The sequence below is a fragment of the Rhinolophus ferrumequinum genome, chromosome 9, assembly GCF_004115265.2.
Source record: "Rhinolophus ferrumequinum isolate MPI-CBG mRhiFer1 chromosome 9, mRhiFer1_v1.p, whole genome shotgun sequence".
NCBI lineage: Eukaryota > Metazoa > Chordata > Mammalia > Chiroptera > Rhinolophidae > Rhinolophus > Rhinolophus ferrumequinum.
The window spans coordinates 37,716,593-37,739,985 of NC_046292.1; the positions used below are offsets into that span (position 1 = coordinate 37,716,593).

General features: G+C 35.6%; 2 protein-coding genes and 1 non-coding gene across 3 annotated transcripts in view; all 3 read left to right on the top strand.

The window, feature by feature from the left end:
- The window catches only part of ZYG11B (zyg-11 family member B, cell cycle regulator), a 70,265-nt gene extending 47,579 nt beyond the window's left edge, over positions 1-22,686 (top strand). The window contains exons 7-14 of the mRNA XM_033114306.1: positions 3,273-3,372; positions 3,599-3,649; positions 5,718-5,879; positions 5,993-6,040; positions 9,461-9,658; positions 9,792-9,844; positions 10,990-11,087; positions 20,005-22,686. Of these exons, the coding sequence (XP_032970197.1) occupies positions 3,273-3,372; positions 3,599-3,649; positions 5,718-5,879; positions 5,993-6,040; positions 9,461-9,658; positions 9,792-9,844; positions 10,990-11,087; positions 20,005-20,195 (901 nt within the window). The 3' untranslated portion in view covers positions 20,196-22,686. The remainder of the gene's footprint in view (positions 1-3,272; positions 3,373-3,598; positions 3,650-5,717; positions 5,880-5,992; positions 6,041-9,460; positions 9,659-9,791; positions 9,845-10,989; positions 11,088-20,004) is intronic.
- Positions 3,756-3,889, top strand: LOC117027897 (U4 spliceosomal RNA). The gene has a single exon (XR_004424014.1). It is a non-coding gene; the product is annotated as a U4 spliceosomal RNA (small nuclear RNA).
- On the top strand, positions 14,309-14,715 carry LOC117026970 (small nuclear ribonucleoprotein E-like). Its single transcript, XM_033114307.1, has one exon. The coding sequence runs from the start codon at positions 14,356-14,358 to the stop codon at positions 14,632-14,634; it is 279 nt and encodes a 92-aa protein (XP_032970198.1). The 5' UTR covers positions 14,309-14,355; the 3' UTR covers positions 14,635-14,715.
- Positions 22,687-23,393: the final 707 nt, after the last annotated feature.

Sequence of the window (23,393 nt, forward strand, 5' to 3'; positions counted from 1 at the left end):
AAATTGAAGTTCAGAGAGATTAAGAAACTTGCCCAGGGTCCCCAAGTTAGTAAATGGTGGAGGTGATATTTGAATCCATGCTGACTCCAAAGTTTATGATGTTCTTAATGAGTTGACTGTATTGCTTCACATGATAAAATAATTTATTTTATCATTAACATTAGGTAGAATTAGAATTCAAACCCCCAGATCCAAAGAACATCAGAATCTGTGCTATATTGTCTCATAATTGTGGTCATGTTTGGAGACTAATGAGCAATCCACTTTGCAGTAAGCATAGGGCAGGCAGGAAAAAAATTTGAATGTCTGGGCCTATTGCTAGAGTCCTAAAATACTGTGAGTATAGGAGTGAAGTCATACTTAAGTCGTCTGACAGATTTATTACCAATGTATAGGTAAAAATTGAAGGGAAAGCAATGGAGGCAGAGGCCCTTTAGGACTCTATTATAAAAGAATGCCAGTTTATCCAAAGAAAACAAAAGCACTACTTTGAAAAGATATATGTACCCTTACATTCATTGCAGCATTAGTAGTAATAGCCAAGATATTATTGAAACAAACTAGATGAATGAGATACAGAAGATATGAGATACACACAAAGACACTGGACTATTATTCAGCAATAAAAAAGAATGAAATCTTGCCATTTGTGACATCACGGATGGACCTAGAGGGTATTAGGTTAAGTGAAATAAGTCAGAGAGAGAAAGACAAATACTGCATGGTCTCACTCATATGTGAAATCTGAAAGTACAAAATAAGTGACAAAACAAACAGACCCATAGAAATAGAGAATAAGCTGATGGTTGCCAAAGGAGAGGGAGTGTGGGGTGGGGAAAAAACATTTTTATAAATGTTGGTGGACTGATTCTATCAAGGCCTACTTCATTTTCCACCTCTGCAGCTGACCCATGGCTGGGGTTCCACTGGCTTACTTAATCCTGAAGGCTCAGCCCTGCGACATTCCCTATCATGAACCCTGACCCTGGTGAAGCATGAGGTTATTTAAGGAGTTCTAGACAGCTCTCCGGGATGCCTCAATATTAAACTCCCTGGCAAGTGCTATTACACACACACACACACACACACACAACACACAACACACACAACACACACACACGCAAATAATTAGTCACCATTAAAGGATGGTAGTAAACCACTTATTTTTTTGAAAACTGGCAAATAAAGGGAAAGAACCAAACATCCTATCTTTCCTATAATAACTATATTACTAGCCAATCAAATAGTATCTGTATTAGATTGTTTGTATTTCAGCTAATAAATGAAGAAAGAATGATAGGATTAGAACATTACCATTTTACAATTCCCGATTAACATACGTAATTGTTGTTATAAGTAATAAACACACCAGTGGCTGCTAAAACTACAAAAAGAGAGACAGCTGGACATTATGTGCCTTCTGACAAGAGAGCATAACACAATCAATGAAGTAATTTTGCCTCCCAAAATAAAATGTAAATCTGATTAAATATAAATCAAACTACCAATTTATAAGAAATACAGATGGTAGAACATGTTAAATAGAACCACAGGGCTGCAATCAGAAAAATTCAGACTGGGAATCTCTACAGATCAAAGAATCCAATTTCTTCAATAAACAAATGGCAAGCCGGTGGGGTGAGGAGGAGGGGGATGTAAAAGAAACCTGTAGGTTAAAAGGCACTTAAGACATGTGAACTACTGCAGTGTGTGTGTGGTGGTGGTGTGTGTGTGGCGGGGGGATAATGACAATAATGGGCTTGATCAAAATGGCCTTAGGAATAGAAAGGAAGTAAAAGTAAATTTGAAGAAAGTTGCAGAGGATTCATTTACACCAATATAATCATCCAGCCAACATGTATTAAACACTGTTTGTGTATAGAGTACTGTATTGGGTCTTTGGCATAAAGGGCTTAATAGGATACAGTCCATTCCCTAAAGGAACTCATGTTCCTAATGGGGGATTCTAGTGAGTCTCCAAATAATCACAGCTCTCTGACAGTTATAAACAAGTGCTAGGAGCAGTGAGAAGACAATGATAAACTTGTCAAGGAAAGCTTCTCACAGGAAGTGATATTTGAGCTGAGTCTTGAAAGATGAAATTATTGGTAAATAATCAGATATGTTCCTTGGTGCCATCCTTGATTTCTCTCCTTATCTCACACCCTAAATCCAGCTCTGTCTTCAAAATATATCCAAAATTTGGCCATTTGTGGTCACTTCCATTTCTATCACTTGGATTAGACTAAAAGTAAATTTCTCTCCTGGATTACTGTGGTCACCTCTGAAATACTCTCCTAGCTTCTGTCCTTGCCCTCCTGAAGTTTATTTGACACACAGCTGATAGAAAAATCCTATTAAAAACGTAAGTCAGTTCATGTCATATCTCTACTCAGAATCCTTCCATGGCTTTCCATCTCATTCAGAGTAAAAGCTAATTCTTTACCAAGACTGTGATCTGGCTCCCTTGTTACCTCTGACCTCATTTCTTAGTACTACTCTTTCCTTTGTTCTCTGATCTGGCCTTGCTGACCTCCATGCTATTTCTCAAAACCTCCAGGCATACTCTCACTTCAGGGTCCTTGTGTTTCCCATTCCCTCCGCCTGGAATGCTTTTCCCCTAAATATCAACATGGCTCATTCTCTTACTACATCAAATGTTTCAGTGAAGCCTTTCCTAGCCGCCTTACATAAAATTTCAACATTTCATCTCTTCTCTGCCTGCTTTATTTTTTTCTCTATAGCATATGTCAGTACCTAATTATACCATATATTTTACTTAATTACCTGATTTATTATGTTTTTCCCCCACTAGTGCGTAAGCTCTATGAAAGGAGAGATATTTTTGTTTTGTTCACTACTCTACCACTAGCACCAAGAACAGTATCTGGCACAAAGCAGGGGCTCATAAATGTTTATAAATGAATGAATTCCCATTGTGCTATGTACTGTGAGGAATCCAGAAAATACTTAAATTATTACTGCAGTTTAGAAATCACTACCAAATAGAAATATAGAGTAGAAATATATTATAATTATAGAAGGTAAATGCCAAATAATTTTGACTTGTTTTTTAGAAAGTGTTGTCAGAATTAATGAGGTACCATCTCCAGAACACTTAAGTGTAATGTAGTTGTTATTCTCTATCAGTTCAGAGGAATTTTCCCTTTCCCTCTTACCTGCTGAAATTATAGCATCAGTACCCAGCTGAGGCTCTGAAACTGTGCCTGGGCCTCCAGGATTAATTCATGAAAACCTTTGTGTGTTTTCAGGTTTGAAGCAGCCAAGCTTGTCATGCAATGGCTCTGCAACCATGAGGATCAAAACATGCAAAGGATGGCAGTTGCTATCATTTCCATCCTGGCTGCCAAGGTACCTGAACTCTTGTTTCCCGTTACAGTTATTATTTTCCCCAAAATCTGTGTGCCACAAAGGTTAGTAAGCCTCTCTACCAGCCTGCTTATTCAAGCTGTATTCAATATTGCAGAATTCCAGATTGGTCAGAGATTTGTCTGATCTTTGGAGTCTGTTACAGTGAATGGCATTAAACTAAACACTAGTGAGTTCTTGAACATTTACTTTGTCTGCTTGCTTGCAGCTTTCTACAGAACAAACGGCGCAGCTTGGTGCTGAGCTCTTCATTGTCAGGGTAAGTTTGTTATCTCCTTGGTGCAGACCACCAGACAGTTTTCATTTTTATTGTTTTCAGGCAATGTTGTCTATCTTCTGATGTTTTGTATTTTAAAAAATTATTAAGCTTTGCGCAGTGGCAGTATCGTAGCCAATGAGGTTTATCGAGGCACGATTATTGCTAATTGAAAACTTTTCCTAAAAATCGTTTTTGTTACCCCTACATGAGTGTATTCATTTCTTTCATAGAGGCAGCTTTAGTCCTTAACAGAGATGGAAAGAGCCCTGATAGGAGTCAGATGATCTAGAATCTAACTTGTAAACTCACTTTGTGAATTTAGACAAATTACCTGAACTATTGGGGCTTACATAAGCCTTAAGAAGACCCTATCCAGTTCTAAAATTTGGTGATAATGTTAAATTTATGAAGAAAACATTGTTATAATATAATCTAATAAGTATTATATAATAATAGAAATATGAATGAAAAAATTAATGTAAAGAGAAGAGAAGGTTGTGGTGGTATAATGGAAAGAGTAGGAATTCTTAAGTTGACATGTGGGTGTATTCCTAATTCTGTTTCTAGTGTTGTGATTTGTAGCAAGTCACATAAATTTTCTTAGGGGTGATAAAAATATATATAACTATTATGAAGATCAAATGAAAAGGAAAAAAGATTAATTGAAGGAATATATGCTAAGTGTCTAGCACAAAATACAGTGCATATTAGATGAGTAGAAAAGGATGCTGGGTTTATTTTAAGTATTTTCAGGCATGACATTTTAGTTATAAATATGGCTTTTTATTGTTATATGTGTGTTTAAGTAATTTTGGCTGGAGATATTCAAAGATTTTAAGGAAATAGTTCACTCATATACTTTGGAGGAAAATTAAGTTCAGTTTAAAAGGAATTAGCAAGAATTAGTAGTAGTAGTAATAGTAATGATAATGATAGCTAGTTGGTTTTTTTTGGCTCTTATTTATTACCTGCAATTTACAGATGAAGAAACAAAAAATTAAATCGGCAAACAAGTTTACACAGTCAGATACAGAGATTATATTTAAACTCAGGTAGCCTGATTCTTGTGCCACCTAATTGTACCTAAATGTTACCTAATTGCACCTAAATGTTTGTGTTTCTTAAAAAGTTTTTTCTAGAATTGTTTGAAACTTTAAGTAATAAGTGTTCATTAATGTTTCCTTGTATCTGTTTTAACAGAGCTCCCTTTTACCTCCAAAAATGTAATCTAAAAATGGAATAATGGATGCCTTATATAGGTCTTAAAACATTTATCTTTCAAACTTTAAATTTCTTGGGGATGGCCGGTTAGTTCAGGTGGTTAGAGCGTGGTGCTGGTAGCTCAAAGGTTGCCAGTTTGATCCCCGCATTTGCCACTGTGAATTGCACCCTCCTTAAGAAAAACAACTTTCAAACTGTAAATTTCTTAGGTTAGAGCTACGATATAAATAATTTACAAATGGAATTTCAAAGCTATTATTTAAATCTAATATAGACTTTAATTCTCTTATTATTGTATTTTATTTGGCCTTTCTTTTTTCTTAGGAAAAGTTGGAGTTAGATAGAATTAGGTCTTCCAATTCTTACTTTCTCTTACTAAGCTGACTATGATCAAATTAAGTAGTATTTCTCAAACTCAATTTCCTCTCCTAAAAAATGGGGATAGCAATACTACAATTTGAGATATAATTTGCTGACGATTAATAAATGTTTGCTTCATTCCTCTCTCCTCCTCTTCCACCTTTTTTATCCCAGGATCTAAAATGAGTATATGTTTTGACTAATTGGGTAAGATAGTTGGTCCTAAGCTTTAATCATTTTGCTTTTCATTTTATTTACAGGCGATTAGATTATAGGTATGATCAGAATAATATAGAAGTATTTATGAAGGTCCTATACTTTTTTCTTGTTGAAGGAAAAGTCTGATCCAAGAGGCTATTTGTCATACTTATAAAAACCTTTACAGGAAATGTTTTAAGCCATAAGACTAATCCTCATGAACTTGTGGTTATTATACTAGTTGTAATAACAATTGAATAATGAGAAATTAATTCTATTTTCCTTTCAGCAACTTCTTCAAATAGTGAAGCAGAAAACCAATCAAAATTCAGTGGACACTACTTTGAAGTTTACTTTGAGTGCACTTTGGAACCTCACAGATGAATCTCCAACCACTTGCAGACACTTTATTGAAAACCAAGGGTTAGAACTCTTCATGAGGGTTCTAGAGGTTAGAATGGGAATTTAGCCTACAGTTTTGACATTTATTGATTGATTGGCTTACGCATTTATTTATTATAGTTAGTTCTTTAAGTAGTTATAGTTTTCTCTTTCTTTTTACAGTCTTTCCCAACTGAATCATCCATTCAACAGAAAGTCCTAGGACTTTTGGTAAGATATAAGCATTTCCTGCTAAATTAAAAGCTGTAATTATTTTCTGACTGAGGTAATACGTTGAAGTTGCTGCTCTATTTATAAACACTTAATGCCATTAGAAAATATATACAATATTGTTAAGTGAAAAAAACAAGGTGCAAAACTATATGTAGATACTAAGATTTTCGCTACATTAAAGGAAAAATATAAATTACATACTTTATATTTCTTGGTGTAGTACAAAGATTCACAGTGAACATGTTTTACTTTTATAATCAGAAAAAAGATTTCATCAGAAAATGTCACTATCAAATATATGTTGATGGAAGGAGAACTGACTCTGGGTGGTGAACACACAGTGTGATATATAGATGATGTTTTACAGAATTGTACACTTGAAACCTATGTAATTTACTAACCATTGTCACCCCAATAAATGTTAATTTTTAAAAAATCTAAAAAAGAAAATGTCACTAACCTACAAGTATTCTTAGATGCTATATTTGGTAATTAATAATTACTACTTAGAAAACTGCTTAACAAATCAGATAATTCTATAAATATGTTGGATATAGGTTAGAGTGAGCCCTTGCAGTGATTAAAACATTTGATCCTTCATCTTATGGATCAAATGTTTTAATCACTGCAATAAGCAAAGTGCCTGTGTGATAAAAGCTATTTCAGAACAGACCTCCATTCTTGAGGAACTAGATTATAGGAGGCATGAGTTAGTGAGTTAAAAAAAAAAAAGCCAGCCCGGTGGCTCAGGCGGTTAGAGCTCCATGCTCCTAACTCCGAAGGCTGCCGGTTCGATTCCCACATGGGGCAGTGGGCTCTCAACCACAAGGTTGCCAGTTCAATTCCTCAAGTCCCGCAAGGGATGGTGGGCTCCGCCCCCTGCAACTAAGATTGAACACGGCACCTTGAGCTGAGCTGCCGCTGAGCTTCCAGATGGCTCAGTTGGTTGGAGCATGTCCTCTCAACCACAAGGTTGCCGGTTTGACTCCCACAAGGGATGGTGGGCTGTGCCCCCTGCAACTAGAAAACGGCAACTGGACCTGGAGTTGAGCTGCGCCCTCCACAACTAAGACTGAAAGGACAACAACTTGACTTGGAAAAAAGGCCTGGAAGTACACACTGTATATAATGGGCAGAAGACCTGAATAGACATTTTACCAAAGAGGACATACAGATGGCTAATAGATGTATGAAATGATGCTCAATGTCACTAATCATCAGAGAATTGCAAATTAAAACCACAATAAGATATCATCTCACACCTGTCAGAATGGCTATCATCAATAAATCAATAAACAAGTGTTTGTGAGGATGTGGAATAAAAGGAATCCCCAGCCACTACTGGTGGGATTGTAAATTTGTGCAGCCACTATGGAAAACAGTATGGAGGTTCCTCAAAAAATTAAAAATAGAACTACCTTATGATCCAACAGTTCCACTTCTGGGTATCTATCCAAAGAAATCCAGACACTAATTCAAAAAGATATATGCACCCCTATGTTCATTGCAGCATAATTTACAATAGCCAAGATATAGAAGCAATCTAAGTGCCCATCAATAGACAACTGGATAAAGAAGAAGTGATACGTATATACAGTGGAATATTGCTCATCCATAAAAAAGAATGAAATCTTACCATTTGCAACAGCATGGAAGGACCTAGCGGGTATTATGCTAAGTGAAATAAGTCAGATAGAGGAAGACAAATACCATGTGATTTCACTTATATGTGGAATCTAAAGAACAAAATAAACGAACAGACAAAACAGAAACAGACTCATAGATACAGAGAACATGTTGATGGTTGCCAGATGAGGGGGGTTGAGGGGTTGGGTGAAAAAGGTGAAGGGATTAAGAAGTAGAAAGTGGTAGTTAAAAAATAGTCACAGGGACTCTGGGTGATGAACACACAATGTAATTTATAGATGATGTGATTCAGAATTGTACACCTGAAATCTATGGAATTTTACTAACAATTGTCACCCCAATAAATTAAAAAAAAAAATAGCTGATAAAATAAAAAAAAATAGTCACAGGGATATAAAGTACAGCATAGGGAATATAGTCAACAATATTGTAAAAAACTATGGATGGTGCCAGGTGAACACTAGATTTATCAGGGTGAATCACTTCATAAATTATATAAATGTCTAACCACTATGCTATACATGTGAAACTAACATACCATGTTTCCCCGAAAATAAGACCTAGCCGGACCATCAGCTCTAATGCGTCTTTTGGAGCGAAAATTAATATAAGACCTGGTCTTATATTGAAATAAAACGGAATCTTATATTAATTTTCGCTCCAAAAGACGCAAGGTCCGTCTAGGTCTTATTTCTGGGGACACATGATAAAATAAGATTGAATGTCAATTGTAATTGAAAAATAAAAATTAATTTAAAAATTTTTTTAAATTAATTAAAAAAAAATTAGGGTTCATCTTCAGAGTACTGAGATAAATTGGATCTTAGATCCTTTGGGAGAAGATCAACCACATTATAAACTGGAAACCCCTCAATTGTTTCCCATGTGAACAGAGGTCTTCCTTATATACTGCCAAGGGAAGCCAGCACACCCCAGGTCCAAATAAAACACCTACCTGCTGTAGGCTAGCAGGCAAACTTTGGCAATCACTGGAGGTCTAAGACTATGAAATTTTAATACACAAGATCACTATATTGTTCAAACAAATGGATGCTTCTAGATACCAAACTTTCCTGGTTTTCCTCCTACCTCTCTCTGATTTTTCTGTTTGGAGTTTCTCCCAACCACATACATGGTATAATTTGAACAACTGTCTTGCATGATGGCAGGCCCCTAGTTATAAATTACAAGGGAAGACTTTTCCTTTTAGGCCAGAGACCAGATTACAATAGGGTCTACTTCGTGTATCTATGTCAGTTCACTCTTTTATTGAGGTGCAAAGCTTTAAAAATCCTTGCTTTGTATGTGAAGTCTTAGTTCCAATTTCTAACCCTTACCTATGCCTTTGCATGGCTATTAAAACCCAGTTCTCTGCCCCTGCAGGTCAGTGATGGCCTGTTACTACTCCAGTTTGGTTCTCTGTTTGCTTTTTATCCCACCAAGTAAAGTTACATATTCATAGGCTGTTAGCTGTTTTTCACCCAGCACTTCTAGATATTATGTACCAGGAAATTTTTAGGTTATCTATTTTGTCATTATACCTGAAAAGGAACTCACTGATGTTTATTTATTATTTTATTGTTTAAAGAGAAGAGAAAAAAGTCACCCATAATCCCACTGTGCTAACATAGCAACAGTCTTCACTTGTTGTCTATATGCTGATACATATTTAAATCATTGAAATCTCTGTTGTTTCTCAGAATACAAAGGATCTTTTAGCCATTTACTGTACAGACTACTTTAATTTTTATATCTTCTTTTTCTTTCCAGAACAATATAGCTGAAGTACAAGAATTGCATTCTGAATTAATGTGGAAGGATTTTATAGACCACATCAGTAGCCTCCTACATAGTGTTGAAGTGGAAGTCAGTTACTTTGCAGCAGGAATTATTGCCCATTTAATATCTAGAGGTGAACAAGCGTGGACGTTGAGCCGTAGCCAGAGGAATTCTCTCCTGGATGATCTGGTAGGGTCATTTGGTGTTTTCTGGAAGCATATAAACAACATCCACAGTCATTAAACTGTCAAAGCCTCATAATGCAATAATGCAGTGCTAAGTAACTATTGTAATCCTTTCTTGTATGTCTTGTGTTTTGCAGCATTCAGCTATTTTGAAATGGCCAACTCCGGAGTGTGAGATGGTAGCATACAGGTAATTAGCAAGATAATTAATATGAAGCCAATAACCTAGTCATTTTGCTTGCCTAGAGGTCATTCCTAGTAGATATATAATTTTTCCCTCAGACATCTATCTTCCTATTGGCATTAAAAGAAGCAAAGTATTTTTACTTTTCTGCTACCTGTCATTCATCAGTCCTTCTTTCATTCCACATTTATTGAAGACAAGTACCAGGGACTTGTTCTCTGCTCTTGAAATTCAAAGATGAGTAAGATGTGGTGCCTACATACAAGAACCTTACAGCCTAGTAAGGGAGACCAAATGTAAATAAGATATAATTCATTATTACACTAGTTTTGTGCATAGAAAGCTATGAAATTAAAGATGAGAGTACTTAAATCTGCACTGGAAGATAGGAAAAAGCTTCCAGAGGAAGTGAATCATGAGCTGAGTTTTCAGAGAAAATTAAGTAGGGGCAGAAGATTTTAGGAATAGGAAGCAGTATATTAATGCAAGGAGGTTCAAAGCAAGATGACACATTGAAAGAACTAGAAACAGTACCAAATTGGTTTGGGTAAACAGTTTGTAATAATTTATTAAAGTTCATGCTGGATGCCTAACTCTATTTATGACAATTAGGTGACTTGATAGCTAAGTTACTAATTACCTGAAGTATTCCAGATTGCTGCATAAGTAGTATTATTACAACTTATTTTTGTTGTTTACTTCATAAATGTTAATGCTGCCAACATTTTTGATTCCCCCAACATATGTTCTCCCTATTTTTCGGTAGAAGACCAGTAGAAATAGAAAGGCCAATTCTAGACCTCCTTCATGGCATTCTACCAGTTTATTATCAACTAACTTCTCCTTTTCTAAGTTTTCCAACCAAAGTTTGCTATTCTTCAAATGTGTATCTTTAATACCAAAGGAATACTTTTGAAAAAATATTTTTCTGTATTAGAACCTTGTCTGGTCACCTTCCATCTTCTGTACCAAGACTTGTCAGAATGTGATCCTTTCTCAAATGGCTAAAACAAAGGAAAGATACACTATCATTCATTTATATTAGTTTAAAAATAGTTGGATGAAATTTTTAGAATGAAAAGCTCAGGAATCATTGCTTTAGAAAATGACACTTAAGATAGGTTGTAACTTCTTTTCTTTTGAACTTTTAGGTCCTTTAATCCATTTTTCCCATTACTTGGCTGTTTCACAACACCAGGAGTCCAGCTATGGGCAGTTTGGGCCATGCAACATGTCTGCAGCAAGAATCGTATGTACCAAAGAGAAACTATGTTTTTCTTTTTCAAGAGAAATTCTCCTTACGTAGGAAAGCCATTTCTGAATTGTGTATTGAGGTGATTTTTAAGTACACAGACTTTAAAAAATACAATGTAAGAGAATCTTAGATTATAAACTAAATTTATTCCCTCAGAATAAATTGGCAATACTAGATATTGAATGACAGTGGTGAAGGAGATTTACACTGTTCTAAACTCATGGAATATAAAGATTAGGAGCCTACAATGAGTTCATTCGTTGAGCAGAAAGTCTTAAGAAGATCTAATGTTTATGGTACATTCCAGTGCCCAATCCTCATCTACACAAAATTCCATGGGTCAAGATATTGCTCTCAACACCCATGGTCTATATGGAGAACCAAAGCATTTGGATCAAGTTTCTTATCATTCTTTTTTGAAAGTTTGTCATACAACTCTTTGTCAGTTATTTATTAATATAAACTCATTCCATTAATAATTTGAAACACTGCACAAGAAACATATGGAAACATTAATAGTAAAGAATAATTTAAAGGTTTTTTTAAATTAAAAATCAGGACCAAGGAAAAATAATTCGAAAAAAAATTAAAGGATGGAAAAATAGTAGAATATAGATACTTAGGCCGTACATAGTGATTCATACACTTTTTGTGGCAGGGCTGCAAATAATCAGCTACATGGTTCTCTTTTCATATTAGGGGGATAAAACATTCTTTATCCTCAGGGAATAAAGCTTTTCTAAGCAATTAACTACAAATTAAATTTCTTTTCTTGGACTTTAATAGGGGCCATATTATAAGTAGCCTTACATAAGAAATGTAAGAATTATTTTTAACAAATCTTATGGCAAATAGCAGTAACATTTTGTTAGATTCTTTCTCATTGCATTCTTTGATGAAAATTCAGCACATACCACAAAAAGGCAGCTCAGTAAAAGCTCTTTTGTGTTAGATGGACAGAGGAGGAGGATTTAGGGAATGGAATGTGACAGTGAAAACTGCTTTGTACCCACCTAAACTTTGCCTGGAGTTTTTTCTGGCCCCTCCTCTTATAGACTTGGCTATAAAAATTTTCTCTTGTTGTACCTACAGGTTCTGAGAACTCCCTATTTTTTTAATCTATCCCATTTTAGACACAGACTCTAATCTCTAGGCTTCTTTCCTCATTATTTAAGAATGGACTTTTCACAGTTCCATAGGAGAAAATAAAACATAAGTAAATAATAGTGCATTTTCATATCTGTTTGTTTTTGTGACTACTTTTATGTGTCAGTGTTCTTTCAGGTTTACTCTGTGGAATGACCACTCTGAAGAATTTTTTCTAAAATCCATTATAATTTGGAGAATGTTAGAATATTTTATTTCCACCTCAGGTAGTTCAGGTACCTATTTCATTGCTTCCTGGCTTAGTTTGTGTATATTTAAATGGAATTTGCTTCTCAGTTTGCATTAAAAAGTTTTAATGCTGCTTATAGCTTTTAATAATTTAGAGATAGTATAGAGCAATGGTTAAGAGCACACAGGATCTACTGGATCAAATCATGTTCCACTTACTATATATGCCATCTTGAGCAAATTATTAAGCCTAGGGCCTCAGTTTCCACATTTGTTAAATGGGAGTAATAATACCTATTTCATGCATTACAATGAGCATTTTTCCACATTTTAGAATTTTTTTGATAACATGATTTATAATAATCACATAATCTTTATTATATGGTATATTAGTTTCCTAGGGTTAGCATAATATAGTACCACAAATGGATGGTTTAAAACAACAAGCAACAAGACTGTTTTGTCTCTCAGTTCTGGAAGCTAGAAGTCTAAAATCAGGGTCTCAATAGGACCATGCTTTTTCTGGTTGCTCTAGGGGAGAACTTCCTTGCCTGTTCTACCTTCTGGTGTTTGCTGACAATCCTTGACATTCCTTGGCTTGCAGATGCATCACTCTAGTCAGATGACCAATTTTTCCCTGTGTATCTTCACATCGTGTTGTGTGTTTGTCTGTTTCTGTGTCTAAATCTCCCCTTTCCGTAGTACACCAGTGACAACCTCATCCTAACTAATTACATCAGCAACAACCCTATTTCTAAATAAGATCACATTCTGAAGTATTGGGGGTTAGGACTTTAACTGATCTTTTTGAGGAGACACAATTCATCCCGTAATATAATGGCTATAAACTCATTAAATGAACTTGCCATTTACTAGACCTTGGCATAGGATGGGGGAACCACGCACAGCAATTTTATTGAACTGAGGAGACAGAAATCAAAAGTTTGGCGAGACTGAGCTGTCTGGAATTTGTGGAGCAGGGTAATACAGAGGTGCCACCTATATCTAGAAAACACTTCAGAAATCTCCATAAGGGTTTCTTGAGTCTTTGGCTGATTGCGAAGCTGTGGATGCCTAGGGTGAGACTCCTTGAGGCCTGATAAAGAACAAATACCAAGGAGCTGCTAACTGAACACTTGGAGCTCACACAGGGTTGGGAAATATTCGAGTTCCAAACAGTGGAAAGAACTTAATACCCAGGGCATTCAATTCAGATGCCAGAAGAACCAGAAAAGATTAAACTAGCCCTAAAATAAAGCCTTCTTTGGGGAAACTTCAATAAAGCTTAAAAACAAGTCTTGAAATGTCAAGCTACTCTGCAAATAAACTGCCTGCCAAAGAAAAACTAAACACTTTTTTAAAAAAGACAACAAAATCTAGACATTCAGAAACATGTTTAGTATCTGATAAAATTGCTACTGTGTTTCCCTGAAAATAAGACCTAGCCAGATAATCAGCTCTAATGCGTCTTTTGGAGCAAAAATTAATTTAAGACTCGGTATTATATTATATTATATTATATTATATTATATTATATTATATTATATTATATTATATTATACCTGGTCTTGTATTATAGTAAAATAACACCAGATCTTATATTAATTTTTGCTGCAAAAGACACATTAGAGCTGATTGTCCGGCTAGGTCTTATTTTCGGGGAAACACAGTAAACAAAGGAAGAAGCAGGAAAATATCCATAACCAACAGAAAAATCAGACAGCTGAAACAGACACAGAAATGATAGTGATGATGGTAGCAGAAAAGAAGTTCAAAACATTTTTTATAGATATGATCCAAGATTTTGAAGAAAACATGAATATTAAGAGGAGAAAAAAATAAAACATAAAAAATAAGTTAAAAATTAAGCTAAGAGTAGCTTTCTGAGGTAGCGTGCAGGTTACTGTGGTCTTTGTCAGCTTCCACCATGGCGTACCGTGGCCAGGGCCAAAAAATGCAGAAGGTGATGGTGCAGCCCATCAACCTCATCTTCAGATACTTGCAAAATAGATCTCGGATTCAGGTGTGGCTATATGAGCAAGTGAATATGCGGATAGAGGGCTGTATCATTGGTTTTGATGAGTATATGAACCTCGTATTAGATGATGCAGAAGAGATTCATTCTAAAACAAAGTCAAGAAAACAGCTGGGTCGGATCATGCTAAAAGGAGATAATATTACTCTGCTTCAAAGTGTCTCCAACTAGAAATGACTAATGAAGTGAGAAATTGTTGAGACGGCAATACAGTTTGTGTTTTTTAGGTCTCCTTTGTTAGGAGCATAGTTCTTAAACATTTATTCATATTGCTCCAATTACTCTTATGTTATTATCAGATGACAATAAATGCTGAGGAATTGTTTTTATTAAAAAAAAAAAATTAAGCTAAAACTTTAAATATTTGACCTGAAAAATATCTGGATGAGAAAAGGTCAGTGAAATTGAATATATAACAATAGAAACTATCCAAATTGAAGCTTAGAGAGAAAGAAAGCTGGGAAAGGGGGACAGAGAAAGAATGCCAGAATTACCCTGCTATCAATACCAGGCAAAGACATTATAAGAAAAGAAAATTACTGAACAATATCTCTCATGGACATAAATGAGGAAATTCTTAACAATTTTTTAAATAAACAAAACCCAACAAAAATGATGAGGGAGGTTATTCCAGGAATGCAAGCGTGGTTTAACATTTGCAAATCAATGTGTTTCATTCTGTTACCAGACCAGGAAAGAGAAGCAATCTGATCATCTCACTAGATGCAGAAAAAGCATTTGACAAAATTCAACATACAGCCCTAATAAAGGACATCTATGGAAATCTTACAGCTAACATCAAAATTAACAGTGAATGTTTTCCCCCTAAGATCAGGAACAAGGCAAGAATATCCAATCTCACCACTATTGAACCATTGGAGATTCTGTCCAGATCAGGAAAGAAACTTGAAAACAAAAGGCATCAGATTGGAAAGAATGACATAAAACTGTTTTTATTCGCAGATGATATGATTATCTATGTAGAAAATATGCAAAAGGGTAACTAGATCTAATTAGTGAGTTTAGCAAGGTTCCAGGATACAAGATCAATATATACAAATCAGTTGCATTTCTGTATAATACCAATGACCAATATAAATGGAAAAATGACATTTATAAAACTGTGTACATCAAAAACTGTGAAATACTTAGGAATATACTCGTATCTGACAAAGATGTTCAAGACCCATACAGTGAAAAAAACCAAAGCATTGCTGAGAGATACTAATTAAAACCTTCATTGTAAAAGGTGGTAAGAATAGTGTAAACAGTAGCTCCAGTTTCTCATGAGAACATGAGACTCCTCAGTCACAGACCTGCTCAGTCCAGACAGGCACTACTGGAATGGGACTTTTTCAGCACCAATGAGATAGCAAAGGTTGAGATGACAAAGGCTCCTTAGGGATCAGGACCTCTTATGACAAACTCCTTTGATAGCTGGCACAGTCAAACAAAGGGCTTATTGGAGGCACAGCCTATTTGGCTGTCCTTCAGATGCACACCAGTACATGCATCCTCTGGTTTGCGGAGACCAGAGAGAATATTCTCACTGATCATAAAACTAAGCTCTCAAGACATAGAACAGGATGACAGAGGCAAAGGAAAACAATGACCATCTCTGGGAGGAAAGTGATCAATAGAAAACAAGAGTACTCATAACAAATTTTTAACCAAAGTCATTATACCCAAGGAACTAGTTCACAAAAATATTTTCTTCTGCTAATCTAAATTTAAAAAAAGGAAGAGACTTTCACCACTCCATCCGAGTGGATGGAGTCCATCAGATCCTGCAAGCAGAGATCTGGGAGACTGATGTGGTAAGAATTCTTACCTTATGTAGCCTTTTGTCAGAGGTCCCAGGGTCTCTCAGCTGCAGCAGCCCCAGAGAGTGAGCACTGTCCAACCAGTTAAAGTCCCTTTGTGGTTGCCAGAACTCCTGGGGAAGAAAATTTTTCCCTTCTACCCTTCTAGGTTCTTTAACTGGTCTAATAATCAGATGGACATAATATAAATTAACAAGAGAAAAACAAATTTAATTTCATACGTACAGGAACCCCATAAAAACATGAGACCCAAGGGCAAATTGGGCATGAGGCTTACATGCCATCCTGAGCTAAGGATTGGGAAGGGGGCCTGGGGCTTCAAAGGGGAGGAGAGTAATTCCCAGGATAAGGAGAAGAGTAGATGTTTGCCCTGCCATACAGAAAGGTCATTCAGATAAAAGTTATCTCTGTTAATAGCTCTCTTTCTGGGCCAGAGCCACTATCTAAATTCCTTTTAATAGTTAAGGGACAGATAGAAAATTTTTCTTGAGTTCACTGGGTCTTGATTGCATTTAGCTGAAAATAATCCACATGCCAAAGTGGCACATTTTGGAGTGGCCTGCTCTGCTCTTCCTCAGTATCTCCCTGTTCCCAGCATTTGTAGTTGCAGCCCTGGTCTTCCATTGCATCAGGTAGGAGAATTTCACAAAGTTGACATGATATGGGGAAGAAGAAAGCAAAAAAGTATAGTTATCATGTCAGTATCCTCCTATGCTAGGAATTACATACTCGTACCAGCATACTTTCCCACTTCCTCTTTCCCAGATCAACCAGAAAAACAGAGGAATATTTAGTGGGGATACTCCATTAGCCCCAGTGATATTGAGTGTGAGCATACACTTGTGAAAGCATGTAAGCCTGCCCCTCAGGCCTTTGTCTGCCCCTCACCCCTCCACTCCTTGTTTTAAACAACCAATGTTTTCATTGCCAATCCAATTCTCTATCAAACTATTACTCTGCGAAGGGTATCTCTGCTCGTTGTTGGACATTGCTAGGGAAGAAAAAGTTTTCCTTGACTGGCAATTTGTGCCTTATAGGATGAAAGAGGAATATGTCTAGATTCAGTCTATCTTTGCATTGTTGCAATACCCCCATATCCACTCATTTCATGGGCCACCTCAAGTGAGCACACTAGCAAAATTAAACCAACAAAGACAGATTTATAGGATAAAATCATACAAATGTTATTAAATTTTTACTTGTACATGGGAACCTTCACAAAGAATGAAGATCTGAAGAAGTGACCAGAGCAGGAAGTTTTTATACTGTTTAGATAAACAGTAAATTTGTGAAGAATTGACAAGACAAAGGTGTTTAGGCTAGGAGTAGTAAATGGTGAAGAACAAAAGAAAAAATTGGTAAATTTCACTTGATCAAACGTAAGCACTTCTGCTCTTTGAAAAACGTTGTTAAGAGAATGAAAAACCCAATACATGTACTGGGACAAAATATTTTCAAATTATGTCTGGTAAAGTTCTCGTAGTCAAAATATATAAAGAACTCTCAAAGCTAAATAATAAGAAAACAATAGAAGTTAAAAAAAATGTACAAAAGAGTTGAACAGACCATTCATCATTAGGCTAAACATACACATCAATGCATTAGGATTGAGCGTCCAGAAATAAATCCATGCATCTATGGTCAATCGATTTTTCACAGGGGTGCCAAGATAATTCAGTAGGGAAAGAACATATTTTTCAACAAATGGTGGTGGGAATACAAAGTAGACAGTATTCAGTATGTAAAAGAAGGAACTTGAATCCTTACCAATAGGCACATGAAAAGAAATACATCATCAGTCATTAGAGAAATATAAATTAAAACCACAATGAAATACCACTTCACATTTACTAGGAAGGCTGCCTCTAATCAAAAAGATGGACAATGACAAGTGTTGGCAAGAACGCTGAACAACTTTCACATTCATTGCTGATGGGTTGGAAAAATTATGTAACGACTTCAGTTTGGTGATATAAAGTTAAGCATACATTTAGCACTTGCCTAGCATTCTTGGTATTTCCTCAAGATCAATGAAATGAAAAGTCCACCCAAAAACTTGTACAAGAATGATTATAGCATTTTTATTCATTATAATGATACACGGGATGGGGGGAGAGCGACATCTAACAAATGTCCATCAGTACGATAACATTAAAAATATGTGGCATATTCCATACAGTGGAATACTTCCCAGCTTAAAAACATAAAAACAAAAATCTACATAGGCATAACAACATGGATGCATCTCAAAAACATCAGGCTGAACAAAAATAGACACAAAAGAATACATACTGTATGATTCTGTTTACATGAAGTTTGTGATTGTGAAGTTACATGAAGTTATATCCTGATTGTGGTGATGGTTACACAAGTGGATACAAAATTCATAAACTATAGATTAAATTTGATTTTATTTCAGTATGTGTAAATTATTTAATAAATATGACTAAAAAAAATTTTATGTCGTGTACAAAAAAGAAAGTATTTTTAAAAATAAAAAGCAAAGAAAATATTTAGAAATAAAATTGCATGTACACTGCGAGTGCCATAAGTGTAACATTACCCATCTTACCTGTGATTCGGGGTCAAGTAAATTTTCTTTTCCAGATTGTCTGTCTTAAGGCTATGATTAAAATATAAATATACATACAGAGGGTGCCAAAAAAATGTATACACATTTTAAGAAAGGAAAAAACTGTATTAAAATTACACTGATGGTGGGGTGGCCGGATGGCTCAGTGGGTTAGAACACATGCTCTTAACATCAAGGTTACTGGTTCAATTCCCACATGGGCCAGTGAGCTATGCCCTCCACAAGTAGATTGAAGGGCAACGACTTGACTTGGAGATGATAGGTCCTGGAAAAAACATACTGTTACCCAATAAAATAAATAAATTAATTAATTAAATAAAAATCACAAAAGTACTAGAAACAAATTTTTTAAAAAATTTACTGGGGCCGGCCCGGTGGCTCAGGCGGTTAGAGCTCCATGCTCCTAACTCCGAAGGCTGCCAGTTCGATTCCCACATGGGCCAGTGGGCTCTAAACCACAAGGTTGCCAGTTCGATTCCTTGAGTCCCGCAAGGGATGGTGGGCTGCGCCCCCTGCAACTAGAAAACGGCAACTGGACCTGGAGCTGAGCTGTGCCCTCCACAACTAAGACTGAAAGGACAACAACTTGAAGCTGAACGGCACCCTCCACAACTGAGATTGAAAGGACAACAACTTGACTTGGAAAAAAGTCCTGGAAGTACACACTGTTCCCCAATAAAGTCCTGTTCCCCTTCCCCCCCCCAAAAAAAAAACTAAAAAAAAAAAAAAAAAAGAGAGAGATTCTAACTTCAGTTTTAAAAAAAAAATTTATACTGATGGTAACCACTTTGAGCACCTCTTGTAATTGCAGAAGTCAAACGTGACTTGTTTTCATCTTTTGTTATTGGTATATATTGAGTATTAAATTTTAATACAGTTTAATCCTTTCTTAAAATGTGTACTTGTATACATTTTTTTGGCAGCCTCTGTATATATAAATGGTATGTGTATTATTTATATGTGCGGCCTTGCAGTATAGACATATCATTACAGAGATATTTATCAGGCTGTGGCATACGTTGGTGGTCAATAACAAAACAGCTAAAATTTAAATGAAAAAAGAACTGTTTTTTGTGGAATAATTTTTAAGTGTTTTAAGAAAAGCTGTCTCTTGTTTTATTTCAGCCTCAAGGTATTGCAGCATGCTGATTGAGGAAGGAGGATTGCAGCATTTATACAACATCAAAGAGCATGAACAGACGGACCCCCATGTCCAACAGATAGCTGTGGCCATTCTGGACAGCTTAGAAAAACACATTGTACGCCATGGGAGACCACCTCCCTGTAAAAAGCAGCCGCAGGCCAGACTAAATTGATAGCCATAGGTAATTGGATAATTGAATCACAAGAATCATTTTTGTGGTAGGTTCATTTGGAATATCTTATCCTCTGTGATGTTTTGGGGTTTCTATGACAAGAGTCATAGATCAGTATGGGATAGATGATGTACAGTACTGCCCGTGTGAACAGTCTCTAATTTGTCTTGTGATTTTTAACATATGAGGCAAGAAGGGTCTCTTCCTTCATCATTGCCTTTTAGGAAATTTTCCACATCTTTCAGTGTTTGAACTTACCTGTGCTTGAAATTCTACAGTTTTATGATAAAGTTTGCACGAACCCTTAGACAAGACTTTTCTGACCTTAAAGACCCTTCCAATCAGTTTGCAGCTTCAGATAAGCTGTTAACCTGATTTCTGGCACTGCTTCAGTTGTAAATTTTTTACTGCTTCTGTATAAAATGCCTTCATTTCTCTGTCTGTGTACCTTTTATAAGATGTCCTTCTTAGTGTGAAAGAATGGAAATGTGAATCCTCTCCTTCCGAAAGCTACTCAATGGCTGGAGCCCGGATGGCTGGCAGAAAAATATATTAAAAAGAAAAACTATTAAGGAAGAAGAGAATTTAGGAACTGGGAAGAGGTCTGCTCTTATGGTATAGTTTTTAAACTGGGGCAAACTATCCTTCTGGAGCCACCTCTCCTGAGGCAGTAGTTTGTTCTTCATATTTATTCATGGAGGCATGAGCTGCTGCTTCCTACACAAACTGCTGGTTACTCTCTAGAAATAGTTCCCCAAGCATCACAGTGTAAAATATTACAGCATTCTGTGTTAAACGTTAACTGTCTAAATCTCTATATGCCACATTGTTGTAAAAATGTGAGTTTTTAAAGTGTCTCTTGTTAAAACTGGCCATTCTTTTCCCTCTCTTTCAAAGTCATTTTGTTCAGTGGAATGGAGACTACACATGGTATTACCCGCTCAGTTAAAATACAATGAACAACAGTAAATTTTGCCATGAGAAGTTAAATTTTCTTTTGTTTCAAAATATGTGTATCCTAATGTTTTCACGTTAGAGAAAGATGTCCACATCTCACTGCCAAAAAAATGAACAAGAAGAATTAGACTATTGTTAAATGTAGTGATTCTAGTTGTAGTGCATACAAGGAAATATTTTGTAGTGTATAAAAGGGTTATTTTTTAGACAATTACCTTTCCTTTAAGATACCTGTTACAGTATAGCAAAGAATCAGTTATCATTATACCAATAATGGCAGTTGGGAGGCAGCAAGTCATCGAGAAATTTAATTCCCATTTAAAATTTTAGTTTGTGAATAAGGTTAATCGCAATCTCAGATGACTGCCTTTTTTTTTTTATAGATGGCCAAAATGTTTTCAATTGAGTTTTTAAATGGTGTGTTTAAATTATAGTGATTATTCAGAAGCATTTTTATTTAGAAAGAAGCCAGTTTGTTAGTATGCTGATAACATTTTTGACATATACATTTCATACCACTATTACAATAACCATACTTGAATTATTTGGTATTCCTCCACAGGGATGAAAAATTAAACTAAAAAAAAAGTAAATATTTAGAACCAAATTAAATTGTGAGTTAACTCTGACTTAATTGGTTTAAGAAATTTTTATAGGTACAGGATAAATTTTCATAAATTAAGTCTATTTCAGAGGAAATGGAAAATTCTTTAAAATTTTCCCCATTTTCTGAATTTTAATATCAAAGGCAAAATGTAAAAAATAAGACAGCCTACAGTAGCTTGGAAGTTGCTACTAGCTATGTTGACCATTTCCAAGTCTCCTAGCTTGTGTAGTTAAGAAAAAGCCTATTTGGGAAGTTTAACTTCAAGTTTCTCCTGTATCCTGTTTAAGATAAAAGTGCGTGTTCCTTATAGGCTAATCTTAGACTTTTGTCTTTACTAATTGTTTTCACAAATGGCTAAAAATATACAGAAAACAATAAATCTTTTCATTGCTCAGAATACCTTGTTGATAGATGAAGACTCAAAAATATTTAAATATGCTATATTGAACACTGGTAAAGGCCAGAACCCTCTTGAGTCTTAAAAACAAAATAATTGGTCACATCCCAAATATATAAAAATTGTAGTGCCTTTGTGGTTGGGATGGTTCTTAAAATTGTGTATCTGATTAAGGCACAGAATTATCTCGAAGGTCTTGAATCTGGCTAAAATATATTAGATGTGTATATTGAAATAATAAAGCATAACTGGCCTGTCTCTACGGTTAGAATCTATTGGGCCTCCCTTTTGCATTTGTATAATAGAATGTAACAGTACTTGGTGCCTTCAAGAGTTACCTCTTCAGTGGCTTAGAGGTACTGTTTCAAGCACAATTTAGACAGGTCAAACCACTCATTGCTCAAATCATAGGTGTGCTCAGATATTGTAAAATATCACTACATCGGTCCACAAACAACAGCAAGGTTTAGATCTAAGGGAAATGGAATTAGACTTTCTAGAGTATAAGGATGCTTATTGGTATCATTGAGTAAAGCAGAACAGTATGAAATTAAAGCAAAAATAAGTCACCTCATTCTTTCCATCAAATAAGTTTTGCTGTGGTCTTTATACTCCAAAAAATCTTTTTTTTTTCTTTTTGCAGTTGAAAATAAACATAAATCAAGTAATAGGGGTTAGTTTACCCTCTTGCCAAGGATTCAGTGGCTACTAATTTTGGTTGAAGATTTTATAAATCATATCAGGCTGACTGTTCCAGGAATTGACCTTAAATATTGCTGTTTCTCACTACTGGACAGAAACGCTGTTTAGTGGCACCTGACAACTTAAGTTAATTACCCATGATGGAGGTGAATCACCATAAGGCTGCTATGGGAATTTAATTTTATGGTATCTTTTGATTTCAAAGAATCAAAGATTCATGATTTAAAACATCAATCCTATATATCCAGCTTACGAAGTTGCTTTTGCTAATGGGACCTGTTGAGTTGTCCTTTTTCTCCCGTCACTTTCATTTGGCTGTGTTTTTAATTATGCCGTATGTCAATATAGCACTGGGCTATCTTCTAGCCCTTTGTAGCACATTTTCAGAAAAACATTTTATGTGCTAAATTAGGGGAGATTAGATTAATGAACCATAGTTTTGGCTTACTATTTCAAAATGCATGACCCTATCCCAATAGAACAATGTGCAACAGTACCCAAGTTTGAAAAGAGGTCATGAGTAGCAGGGGAAACA

Bases quoted from the DNA above. Each gene is read 5' to 3' on its own strand.
- LOC117026970 (XM_033114307.1), top strand. From the start codon at position 14,356: ATGGCGTACCGTGGCCAGGGCCAAAAAATGCAGAAGGTGATGGTGCAG.